Source organism: Neltuma alba, unplaced genomic scaffold (genome assembly GCF_004799145.2).
Source record: "Neltuma alba isolate B1F8T4 unplaced genomic scaffold, ASM479914v2 tig00006401_pilon, whole genome shotgun sequence".
NCBI classification, from domain to species: Eukaryota; Viridiplantae; Streptophyta; class Magnoliopsida; order Fabales; family Fabaceae; genus Neltuma; species Neltuma alba.
This window is the reverse complement of record NW_021634452.1, coordinates 103,429-116,234: the sequence shown is the minus strand read 5'-3', so window position 1 is coordinate 116,234 and position 12,806 is coordinate 103,429. Positions and strand designations below refer to the sequence as shown.

The following is a 12,806-nucleotide window of genomic DNA, read 5'->3' as shown; positions in this document are numbered from 1 at the left end:
CACACATATAATGGTTCGCTGTATATGTCTTTTCACCCACATCACCAAAAGGGTCAGAGCAAATGCCCTAAAGGAAAGACCAAGAGAAACGACATGCCGTTCATCATGAAATCATTACTACTGTCCATATACAAAACGTCTAACATCACATGGTGCTTTTTTTTTTTTTTTTTGGGGTGCGTTGAATTCAAATTCGCGTCTTTATGGGGACATAAACACCAATACCCGAATATAAAAGGAACACATACAATAAGTGTAAATACCAATCATCACAAAGCAACAACTATGGAGTTCTCTGTGTCTTTCTCCTTCTTCTTCCTCGTCTGTCTCTTTACTCAAAGGTACGATGATATGTCTTCAGAAGTCAAGGCATATTTAGTTTTCATTTGTAAGAACAAGAAGTCTTTTTTTTTTTTGCTAAAAAAAAAAAGAAGTCTTTTCGTTTTGCTCTCACGATTCTTACTAATTTGAATGTTTTAATCATGTTTTTAATTTTCAGTGTGTTGTCTCAAAATGCTATGACTCCACCAAGAGGCTGGAATTCCTACGATTCCTTCAGTTGGATAATTTCTGAAGGAGAATTCTTACAGAATGCGGAAGTACTTTCCAAGCGTCTTCTTCCTTTTGGATATGAGGTGCAATAATTAAATTATCTTCCTTGCTTTTAGCCCTTCACCGGATTCACAATCGAAGAGGATCTTTTCCTCGTCTTTTCTCTCTATTATTGGATTAACATTTTAAGAGTTTGAAATTAATATTTATAACACTACTATTATAATTTTATATTAAAAATACATACATAAATTTAAGCTTTTAAAATATTATTTGAATGGTTTAGAGCTGTATTAAAAAGATAAGGAAAAACTATTTTATAAATATCGTTCTTATATAAAATAATAATAATAATTTCATAAAATATTTAATGTGAACTATTAAATCTAATAGCAGTGAAGGGAAAATAAGGGCCTTTTCTCTCTGTTTTTTTTTTTTTGGGCCAAACAAGGGGCTTCTCTCTCTTAACATCTATATCACGTTAAGTTACACTGAATCACAAATGAACATATAAAAACGAATGGTCATATTTTAATATATTCTTGAAAAAGGGCAATTTTATTTCAGTTCTTCAATGACGCTTTTGAAGTTTTGTCCTTATCGTTAAGGACCATTTGGCAAATAGTTAATGAAAATGACAGGTTTAATATAAAAGTTCTCACGGGTTAATTTTGTTTTTGTTTTTGTAATATGTTGCGGTGGATTTTCTTTGTATAATAATTAAAATTCGCATCCTTGTTTTTAATCCTTGGTTAGATCCGTAACATAATATATATATCAGTCTAAAGGATAATAATACCTTTGATTCTTAATATAAGACTATATTAATTAATAATTACCTTAAATATTTATATTTATTATTTTTTCTAAATTAATTATCTAACTTATAAATTTATATATAATCTAATAATACATATCAGCATTCTAAAGAGATCATGTAGTATATGCTATAGTTAAGTAATTTATTTAGTTTTGTTGATTTTTTTAATTAGTCAACTGAAGGTTATATTAAGGATTGGAGAAATATTAATAATTAAATTACAATGAATCATAAAGAAACATGTAAAAATGAATTAGTCATCTTTAATTTGTTATGGAAAAAGCATAATAATTTTATATATCAATTTTTCACTGACTCCCTATATTTTGTTATGTTTTGCCCTTATCGTCTGTTGTTTGTTTAGGACGGCCATTTGCAAATAGTTAATAAAATGGATAGACTTGATATAATTTTCTCGATGATAGATTAATGAAATTGCTCTCTCCCTCTCCCTCTACTCTCTAGTATGCGGTGGTGGATTTTCTTTGGTATCGGAGTCTGGACGGTGGGGATCAGTCGTTTGGGAAAGAAAACTCGGATGGATGGGGGAGATTGCATCCTGATGGAGCCAGGTGGCCATCTTCCATTGGTGGCAAAGGATTCAAAGCAGTGGCCGATATAGTTCACAGCATGGGTGTGAAGTTTGGCATTCATCTCATGGCTGGAATTAGCTCTCAAGCTGTTCGCCAAAACACTCCCATTTTAGATACTAACACGGTATGTCTATCTATGTCCTCAATTTAATATATAAATTAAGGAAAAGTTAATTGAGGGTTTTAATTGGGAAAATAAAGTGCTACAATTTAAATATTTTTTTAATAATTTAGATCTCTTAAATGGAAGAGATCCAAATTCTCATGCCACTTACTCAATTTAATATATACATATACTCCACTAGTTCTATTTAGAAGGTAGAGAGAAAAGGTTTTTTTGGTCATATTTATAAGTCACTCCATTAAATTTTTACCATAAATGTACTATATTGTCTTTAATTTATTATAATGCAAATAGTTTTTTTTTTGAAAGGTGTATATATTAAATAGGGATAAAATTGAAAAGTTATTATATTTTAATAAAGAGTTAACACAATTTAAGGTTTTTTTAGTCTGTGTGAAATATGTTAAAAGTACCTTATAAATAGAACCAGAGGAGTATATATAGGTACGTATACCTATGTCTTCAATTTAATAAATCAAGGAAAATTTATTTGAGGATTTTAATTATGGCATTTGAACTATTAAAATTAAAATTTACAAAAAATTAATGAGGTTTGAAGGAAAGAATATAATCATCAAAAGTCTTAATGATAAGTGAACAATTTAGATTTTATTGTCATTTTTCTAACCAAAATTTGTAATTTATTGGACTTTTTGCATTGGTATTCCTTTGTTTTAACAAATTTTTATGAATAAACAGCTAAAATTTAATGCTTTGTTTGATTTAGATCTCTTTAATGGAAGGGATAATCCAAAATCTCATACCACTTGCTCATTATATTCTTGCTTGTTGAAATGAATTTTCTTTTGTTTGTTCGCGGTAAACACGTTGATATATGTTTCTGCTTACAAATTCGAAACTGACAGTGCTATTTTCTTAGAGACTACTATTTTTGAATAAAACATTTTATATTTTTATAGTATCTTATTAATTCATCAATAATTGGCAAGTATGAGAAGTTTCATAATTACCTTGTTTTCAAGGATTCTTGTTCACTGCTAGGAAGTTTAAGAAAGAAGTTTGAGATTTAAATGTACATATCACTTGCTAAAGTTAAAAGATCCAGAATAATTATTAATTACGTACACGTTTTAATTATTAACATATCTAAACTAATCTATGTTTATTTTGTTAATTAATATTATTTATTTCAGGGAGGTGTTTATAAGGAAGATGGTAGAGAGTGGCACGCAGGAGACATAGGAATAGAGTCAAGGGCTTGCAGCTGGATGCCTGAAAGTTTCATGGCTATCAATCTAACGTTGGGAGCTGGAAAGGCCTACTTGAAATCTGTCTATGACTTATATGCTTCATGGAATGTTGATTTTGGTACTCTCACTCTTCAGCTATATACTACTCCCCAGATCGTTAACATATGACTTAGTTATTGACTTGATTTTGGTTCTAAATATAAGACTTTTTTTATATTTATTAATCTTTTCTAAATTGCCCCTATTGAGACACTTCCTCAATTATAATCAAGTAAGAAAGAGAGAGAGGATGTTAAGAAAGATGATTATGGTATTTTAGAAAAAATGTTTCATATTTCTTATAATTAACTAATTTACATTTAATCTAATCAAATTAGTTTAATGAGTCTTATATTAAAGATGAGAGGAGTATTATTTTATGCCTTGAACAAATTCATTCACACACACACACATATAGGTATATAATTGAGGGAGCAAATAAAGACATAAGCAACATTGAAATATATAGGAATTCTAAAATGCACTTCGAAGGGACTTAATTTCTATGAAGTTCATAATGATTACCATGAGATTAAGTTTTTGTGAAGTGACCTAATTGCCCTTGGTTAAATTGGTTGTTGCTGGGTTAATTGCTATTGTCATTTGATTAATTTGATTAGTTAGTTATTTATAATAAAAATGTATTAGTTTATCTAAAATATCATATCTAATCATTTACGTTCTGAACTGCTCCAATCGATAGAATTAAACTCTCTTTACAAGTACAGCTAAAAAGAATAATGGGAAAAAACTTGTGTATTTTGAAGAGAGAGTGATTGATTTACATTTAGAATTAAAGCAATATCCTTAAATAGATCCTATCAGAGGGAGTAGAATTCTTGATGAAATTCTTGAGTGTTTGTTGGTCATGATTGCTCCAATCCAATATAATATAAACTTACAAAATTATAAAAAAATAAAATGTTATCATTTGTACATCTTCAAACAAATGTATTCTCTCTGTTCTTAATATAAGACTTATTTTGTAATATAAATTATATTACAAAATAGATATTATATTAAGAATTGGAGGAATATCTTATTAGTAGCTTTGATTTATATGATCTTTTTTTTTTTTTTTTGCAGTGAAACTTGATTGCGTGTTTGGTGAAAACTTCGATGTAGATGAAATAACTACAATATCTGGGGTATGCTACATTCTGCTCTCACCCATCACTCATATTGATGCTAACAAAATTTAAAACTTATTTAATATAAGAGTTAGTTAACTAATTTGAGTAAATTAAGAAAACTAATTAAGTTAATAAATAGGTATTGTTTTTCTAAAATATTTTTGTTAATTAAATATATTGATTAGAATTACTATTATTATAAAGACTACCTCAGAAAAAAATAAATAAATATGAGAAAAAATGTGGATTAGGATCTTATATTTGGAATCAAAATAAAAATCAAACAAGTTTTTATATTTTAAGGGCGGGAGTAAGTATATAATAATATATATATACATATTCTTCTTTCATATGAATTAAATTAACCAATAAATTAATTAAAGCACATGTCGTACGTGTATGTGTATGTAGATATTGAAGGAGCTTAATCGTCCCATACTGCTTTCTTTGTCTCCTGGAGTGTCTGCAACACCACAAATGGCTCAACAAATCAGTGGAATGGTTAACATGTACCGTGTTACCGGAGATGATTGGGATCAGTGGCAACACGTGGCAGATCATTTCGACGTTGCAAGGTCATCATTAATTATTAGTTATTATGAAAAATAATTATCAAAATCGCACGGTTTAAAGTATTAGTTAAATTTAGTTAAAAATAATAATTGTAGGAGATATATATATTTTTTAATTATACTCTTATTTATAAAGAGAACACATGAGAGATAATGAGTAGAAATTTATTACACATCGAGAGATAATAAATAGCACATATTTAATGAGGATGAAAGTAAAAAAGACTATTTCAAAATTTTTAACAAAAAAGTTGTTTCTTATATTTTTTAAGGAGACAATTGGGAGACATACTGTTTCTTATGAAAAGAGAGTATGAGTATTGCTTATATGTAAACAACTCCATCCAGCCCCTATTATAGAGTATGTTCTATAAACAATTTTTTGTCTTAAGAAACCAACGTCTTCATTAGTTAATTTTTTTTCCATTTTAGACTTGTTATTAATTGAGATTTAAATTTGAAAAAAAAATAAATCACATCATTTAAAGAGGGGCAAAATTAAAAAAAAATCAATTTGATACAAATTTAATGACTTGACTGTTATTTTTTTAATATGTGACAATTAGTTGGAAGTGCTTTATAATTAATAAGAACCAGAGGGACTATATTTTAAGATTAAGAAAAATAAGATTTGCGTCTTCTTTATTATCAACGAGTTCACCTAACAAGTTTTTCTCACCTCTTTTTCAGGAATTTTGCTGCTGCTGAGTTGATTGGAAGCAGAGGTCTAAATGGCAGGTCATGGCCTGATCTGGACATGCTTCCATTCGGATGGCTAACTGATCCAGGTTATAATTTATTTCAAAAAAAAAAATCTTAAACTGATCACTTACATTCCGTTTGTTATGAAGCAATTAATTATACTAAATATTTTTTAATTATTTTTGTTAATAACATTTCCATCTTTTATTTTTAATGTTTCGTAACAAATAGGATCTTAGTCTCTAACTTACCAAGTAGGTCATAAAATATAAATTATTTATACAAGCTTCCACGCACACACACACATATACATATATATATATATATATATATATATATATATAAGCAGCAAACACCTCTTTATAAAAAACAGAGAGTATGATATGTATACCACTTCCTAGCTTCTCAAAAAATTATAAAGACATCCCTTTTACCATCAAGAAAGATGTGTGTGTGTGTGTTTTGATTATACATGTATCTTCATGCAATAATCCAATAAAATTTAAGAAAGTTTATACAAAACAATCTTTGTTTTGGAAGAGTTATCTATGTGAGTTTCCGTATAATTAATTTCGTAGAATTAAAGGATTGTTAACTAGTATCAGTTTTTAAAATAAGAAGGATACACGTGCAATTTCATCAAAGTTTAAAACAAGTTTTTATAATTTACTTATCATGGATAAAGCTCATCTTTTGGCATCCTTAAGTGTGATCATAAATGAATATAATATGCAATCAATAATAGAAAATTTGAAAATGAGCTTTCTGGGAATAAAATTACTGTAAAACTAATACCTTTTTTGGCTGTTATTTTCTTGTTGATATATAGGTGTGAAGCAAGGTCCCCACAGATTTACTGATCTAAGCCTCACAGAACAAACAACCCAGGTCATTTTCACAATCTATTAATTATATACAAATGAATCGATTTGCTTTTAATTTTATTAGAGTATATCCTGAATTAATTAATTAATTTGACAGATGACTTTGTGGAGTATAGCAAAATCTCCCCTCATGTATGGAGGTGACCTGAGGAATCTTGATGAAAAAACATTTAATCTTATCACAAATCCTACCGTTCTCCAGATTAATTCCCATAGCGCAAACAATACGGGGGTATGTGTACCATTGATCTGGTATTTTTGTTACATTTAAAGTTAATTCACTATCAAGAAAAAATGATTTTGTCTATGTCACTTCCTCAATAATTTTTCAAGGAAAAAAATTTTATGTTTTATACTCCTAATTATAATATCTTGTTAATTTACAAACGAGGTTTTATAATTAAAACTAAAGGTAGTAGTTATAAAGATGCACGCAATGCTAACTAACCCTTAAATTAAAAAAAGGTTTTAGGAAAGTCAGATAAATTAACAATGGATATGAGATAAGATGTAGCTAAGTTAACTTTTAGAAAATTAAAGCTGTATAAATGTGACTGAATCGCAGAATTATTTCACAGGAAAATCAATTCGTTAGTCTTTATAATTTTATTTTAATTATTTTTAATTATGTCCCCGTCATTTTTTTTCCTATTGGATCTTTACACCTTCCTCGGTTATAAGTATTAATAAAGTTATTAAAAAAATTAATAAAATTAGTTATCTGTCATAAATATATGTTGATCCTTTTAGGATATTCTTTTTAATTATATATATTAGATAATTAGAATTATCCTTTGTCTTAGAATCAACGGGACTATTTTGCAAAAATATAAAAAACATAATAGATTGAGATTTTAAGTATAGAATCAAATCTAATTCCTAACTACTTTTTATATCAAACACCTGACGTGTTTCCCTTTTTTGTTGATAGTTACCTTTCGAAACTCTCGGGCTTCGATCTTGGATGGCGACTGGAAATGATGGTATGTTTCTAACTAATCAACAGTATCAGTTCTTAGAATATTGGAAAAAGAGATAGTAGAAGGGAAACAAGCGTTTGTGTTTCGACCATTTTTATACTCTCTGTCATTATTCTTTAAGAGAGTCCTATATATATTCTTCTGGTCCTATTTATAAGGTAGAGAGAGAACATTTTTTTTAGTAAGTTATTTTATTAAATTTTTAGTGTTTTGTTAATTTATTATAATGTGGGTAGTTATCTCTTTTGAAAAGTATATATATTAAAAAAGAATAAAGTTAAAAATTTGTTATATTTTAATAGAGAGTTAATATGTATTTTAAAGCTTTTCTTAATTTATATAAAATATGTTGGAAGTACCTTATAAATAAGGCTAGAGGAGTAGATGTGAAGTTCTCTTAAAGTTTGCAGGATAAATAGACTAATGTTTTTAAAATGAGACTGATAACTTAATTAGGCAATATTTCAAGATTTATTATTAGTTTACATGTGGTTAAATCCTGCCAAATTTTTTAATCGGTTCTAATTTTTAAGATGCCCTTAATATATGGGGCCAAACCGTAAGTACTTAGAGACAAATATTAGCCTCATACTCATATACCCTCTTCAACACTTCACCTTTCTAAACTCTTCAAGAATTGTTATAAAATTTATTGAGAATTTTTACCAATGAAAATAACTCTCTATTATTCTTATCATCATCATCATCACAGCAATGGTTTCTAATGTTGGTATATTATTGTATGTTTCATTGTTCAGGAAAAGTGTATGTTGCATATTTCAATTTAAATCAGGAGATATCAAGGATGGTAATGAATATGTCAGCACTGGGAAATGTGCTTCTTGCAGGAAGAAGCCTTGCAAATTGCAATGGCCAAGATGTGTGGAATGAGAATAACAAAGTTACAAATGGGACAATATTTGCAAATGTTGGACCACATGGTTGTTCACTCTTTGTCCTCACTTGTACCTAAATCCAAAATAATTAATTATTGAAATGAATTATGAATTTATGAAATCAATACATGAAGTTTATTTGCCGTGATAATAGAGTATATATAAGGTCATCTTATAATCATTAATCAAAATAATACTAGTCCTAATTACTTGGAGGAAGCGAGGTGCCCCTCATAGTGGGCCCATACTTCTACGAACTGGATTAGTTAGTTACTCGGATATTTGATAATGGGATCCAGAAAAGCCATCAAATACCCGTTGATAAAAAAAATTTTTTAAAAAAAAAACTATGTATGACCGCCTGTTGTTTGGCTAATACTTGATCATGAACGAAGTGTAAATTAATTTTGATACGCTTCGTGCGAGTATGATATGGTGTACTGTCAGCTAATGGGCACCTGCGCTCTATCACACCAAATCATTAGTTCTCTCTTGTTATTGGAATTTTAAGCTTACCAACACTACTACAGAAAACAACTTTAACAGCAGTTAAAAAAGACTTTTCATGGCAGTTCTTGAGGTGCAGTGAATGCCGTCGTTACCATAAGCAAAGCATTTCACAGGGGCTATGAATTGTCATGAAAAATTAACTTTCCATAATAGTTTTATACAAATAACTGCCATGAAAAGTCTTCCAACTTTTATGGCAGCTATACAAAGAACCACAGTTAAAAATAATTTTTCATGGCGGTTATATAAATAACTGTTGTGAAAGGTTCAATTTTTTTTTAAAAAAAAAAAATTTTGATTCAATTTTCTATACAACTTCCATGCAATGCCAAACCAATGACAGACCAATTCCAACCAACATAACAAAAGAATGCAAAATTATTTCAAGACATAAACTCAAACCTAACATTAATATAACTAATGTTTCCAATTCTTGTTCTATCAACTATACCTAATAATTAACAACTTAACCAATCAGTATTACAACTAAACATATATAATAAATAATGAACTAAAATGTGAATGACTTAACTAATCCACATTTTCAAAGCTCTCAAATAATGTTATTGACAAAGCATCCCCTATTGAGTTGATTTCTTCATAATCATATGTCACACTATCTTGAAATGCCTACAAATTAAAAATAACAAAGTTATTAACTAACTAGATCAAAAATGTGAAAAAAAATTGAAGAATTACAATATAATTTATATTTATTTTGTCTAACTTCTCAGTGACCCCTATCTCAATAATGTCATTCATATAGCGGATCGTATAATATCCGTATTCAACATTCCCAAGTTAAAGGTACTAACAAAATAAAAAATAAAATTGAATATCTAACTTTGATTATTTAAAAAAATTTATAAACATTAACTTTGATTATCTAAAAAATTTATAAACATATACTTAACTCAGAATAACATACTTGTGGGAGAATCTATATTGGTGGTGGCTTATTTTTCTACTTGACCATTACGTTGAAACTATAAAAAGCCCTATCAACAATTAGAGGAGAAAAATGATATTAGAGTACTCTTTTGTAAAATTCATACATAATAAATATATAAACATAAATTTACATGTTAATAACATCTTTAGTTTAGTTTTGTGGCGCTCCACACAGAGAATCGAACCGGTAGTATCATTATCAAAGAGGGCAAAAATAATGATATTAGTTATCAAAGTGTGTATTAATTTTGATATGCTTTTTCTGAGCACGATGTACTGAATTATCAACCAATAGGCACCTGCACTGTATCACGTCAAATCATTAGTTGTCTGTTGTAGTGGGAATTTTGAGCTCACCAAGCAACCACGTGATTCATACACCCAAAGCCCACTAGTTGTTGGTGAGGATCTTATTTACTTGTACATATATTGTGTGAACTAAGTTAGCAAGACAACCTTGTTTATGGTAAGATTCCATTCACCTTTTGTTTTTTCAGTGCAAAAATGCATATAAATATTTTTAGTTGGAGCAAAAATGTTATGGTTGTTAGGTCAATTAGTATTGATTATCAGCAAACATGTTAGTCAGAAAATGATACATAATTACAAATAAAAATTTTCAAATGGTGCAAAAATATAACTACTAAAGCATTTTAAAATGTCTCTATAGAATTGAGAGGCTGAATTGAAATAATAATATTAAAAAATTTTAAAAAATTAATAATTTGTCAAACAAATAATGTAATATAGAGATTGCAACATATAATTTTTTCCGGATATTATATAAAAATTAAAATAAATTGCATTATTTATATTTATGAATAATGATACTATTTAATTTAAATGTTACTATGTAAATTGACATATGAATATATTTAAATTTTCAAAAGAAATTTGTTTTAAAAGGATATATTGATTGATTTTTAATAAATCTCCATCTCTTGAATTGGTTTCTTTAGGCTTCCAATTACTAAAACTGTTCGAATCCTCTAATTTATTTTGAGAGTATTTCAAAAATATAAAAGGCATTTATCTTCAATTTAAATTAATTAATAATAGAAATATAAAAATGTACTGAAAATAATTTTGTTTACTTTGAAAATTTACTACAGTTATCACAAATATGTTTTTTACTACAATGAAATCAAAATCCTTTGATTTTATTTCAAATTTCCAAAAGAAAAAAGAACTTGCAGAAAAGAGGCAGGGGAAAATTATTAGGCAAAACAGATCATCCGAATAACCCACCAACACAAGACAATAAAAATCTAAACAAAAAAAGAAATTTTTTTCTAGAAGAAAAAACTCAAAGAAAAAGAGAGATGAAAAAAAAAATTTAAGAATTATAACACAAGAGGTATGCATGCTACCAGAGTTAGAATATCTAAGCTAACAAGTTATTGATTAAGGTGGTAACGGCTTCACCCTCTCTTAAGGAGAAGAGAGCAAGTTCAAATATTAAAAAGTGTATTTATTAAGACTTTATCTTAAATGCTCTGGATCTAATATAAATTAGTCTTAACTCTAACTTTAATATGACCTGGGGACACCTTGGCTCCATGTCAAAAATAAAAAAGCTAGAAGGCCCAAAATAAAAATCCATGAAGAATAGAAAACCTCCATGAGCTCCAACTGCATGCTACAATATTATTATTATTATTATTTGCTAAAACATAAGTATCTTTTTATTAAAAGTGATCCTATTTAAAGTATTATTAGATACTAAATATGAATACTTCTCCCGATAAAGATTCAAATCTTAGTTTACTATGTCGTAGGAAATTGCTTGCTGCAATTATTATCATAACAGTAAGAGCCACATGACACTCTTTAAGCCCACACTGACTTCGCCAATCTTACCCAAATTCAATGGGTTCAATCCGAGCATGACAACCCAATGCCTTTTAAGGCCAACAGTATCAACAAGTTTATTAATGTTATTAACAATATGCTTTTAAGAAATTCTGAAATTGTGAAAGTTTTTTTTTTTTTTTTGCAATTTCAATAATATATGGTTATCAACTTTTGTAATGACATTAACAACTCTAATAACATCATTTATCACTAATCTAAGAGGTATTTTGACTTTGAGAGATTTTTTAGTGCCTAATAAATTGGGAATTTTTCAACTCATGTAACGTGCTCAACAATTCAAGTAACGATATTAATAAATTTAATAGTACAATTAACAATTATTTTCAAAATATTTTCGTAGAATAAACACAAATGATATAAAGATAATGTAATCATTTTAGTACATTTAAAAATTCCTATTTAATCATGTATAAATAAAATGAAATTTCTCTTGTTGAAGTCCAAAATCCAATACTCATCTTATTGTCATTTTCCTTTGAAATAATTTAAATTACAATTTAATTAGGGAAAATTGTAAATAAAAACTCCCAATACATGAACTTGCATTTGGGACCTTCAATTTAGAAAATGGCAAATAAAAACGCAGTGCCATATTGTAAAATATGAAATCTCTATGAAATGTCTGAAATGCCATTCAACCAAATGACAAGTTGATTGTGGGAAATGACAATTTCACTTTAGCGAGTGACAACTTCAGTAAACCAAATTACCACTTTGCTGAGAGTATGCCCAATGACAAGTTGACTATAGGAAATGGCAAGTTTATGTTAACGAATGATAACTTTAGTAAACCAAATCACAACTTGGCTAAAAGGTATTTCAAATATTTCACCAAGATTTTGTATTTGCAATATGAAACCGGGTCTTTATTTGTTATTTTTTAAATTGAGAGTTCCAAATCACAATTTAAGGTTTTTATTTGCTATTTTGTCATTTGGTTACTTGGAAAAGCTAAGAAGGAAAT

The 12,806-nt window shown here is 28.1% G+C and overlaps 1 protein-coding gene across 1 annotated transcript; it reads left to right on the top strand.

Annotated features, from left to right (window-relative positions):
- Window positions 1–285: 285 nt before the first annotated feature.
- Window positions 286–8,583, top strand: LOC114750272 (alpha-galactosidase-like). The gene is made up of 11 exons (XM_028938848.1): window positions 286–341; window positions 500–635; window positions 1,838–2,089; window positions 3,244–3,418; window positions 4,426–4,487; window positions 4,884–5,047; window positions 5,735–5,832; window positions 6,576–6,634; window positions 6,728–6,862; window positions 7,562–7,613; window positions 8,369–8,583. The coding sequence occupies exons 1-11, from the start codon at window positions 286–288 to the stop codon at window positions 8,581–8,583; spliced, it is 1,404 nt and encodes a 467-aa protein (XP_028794681.1).
- Window positions 8,584–12,806: the final 4,223 nt, after the last annotated feature.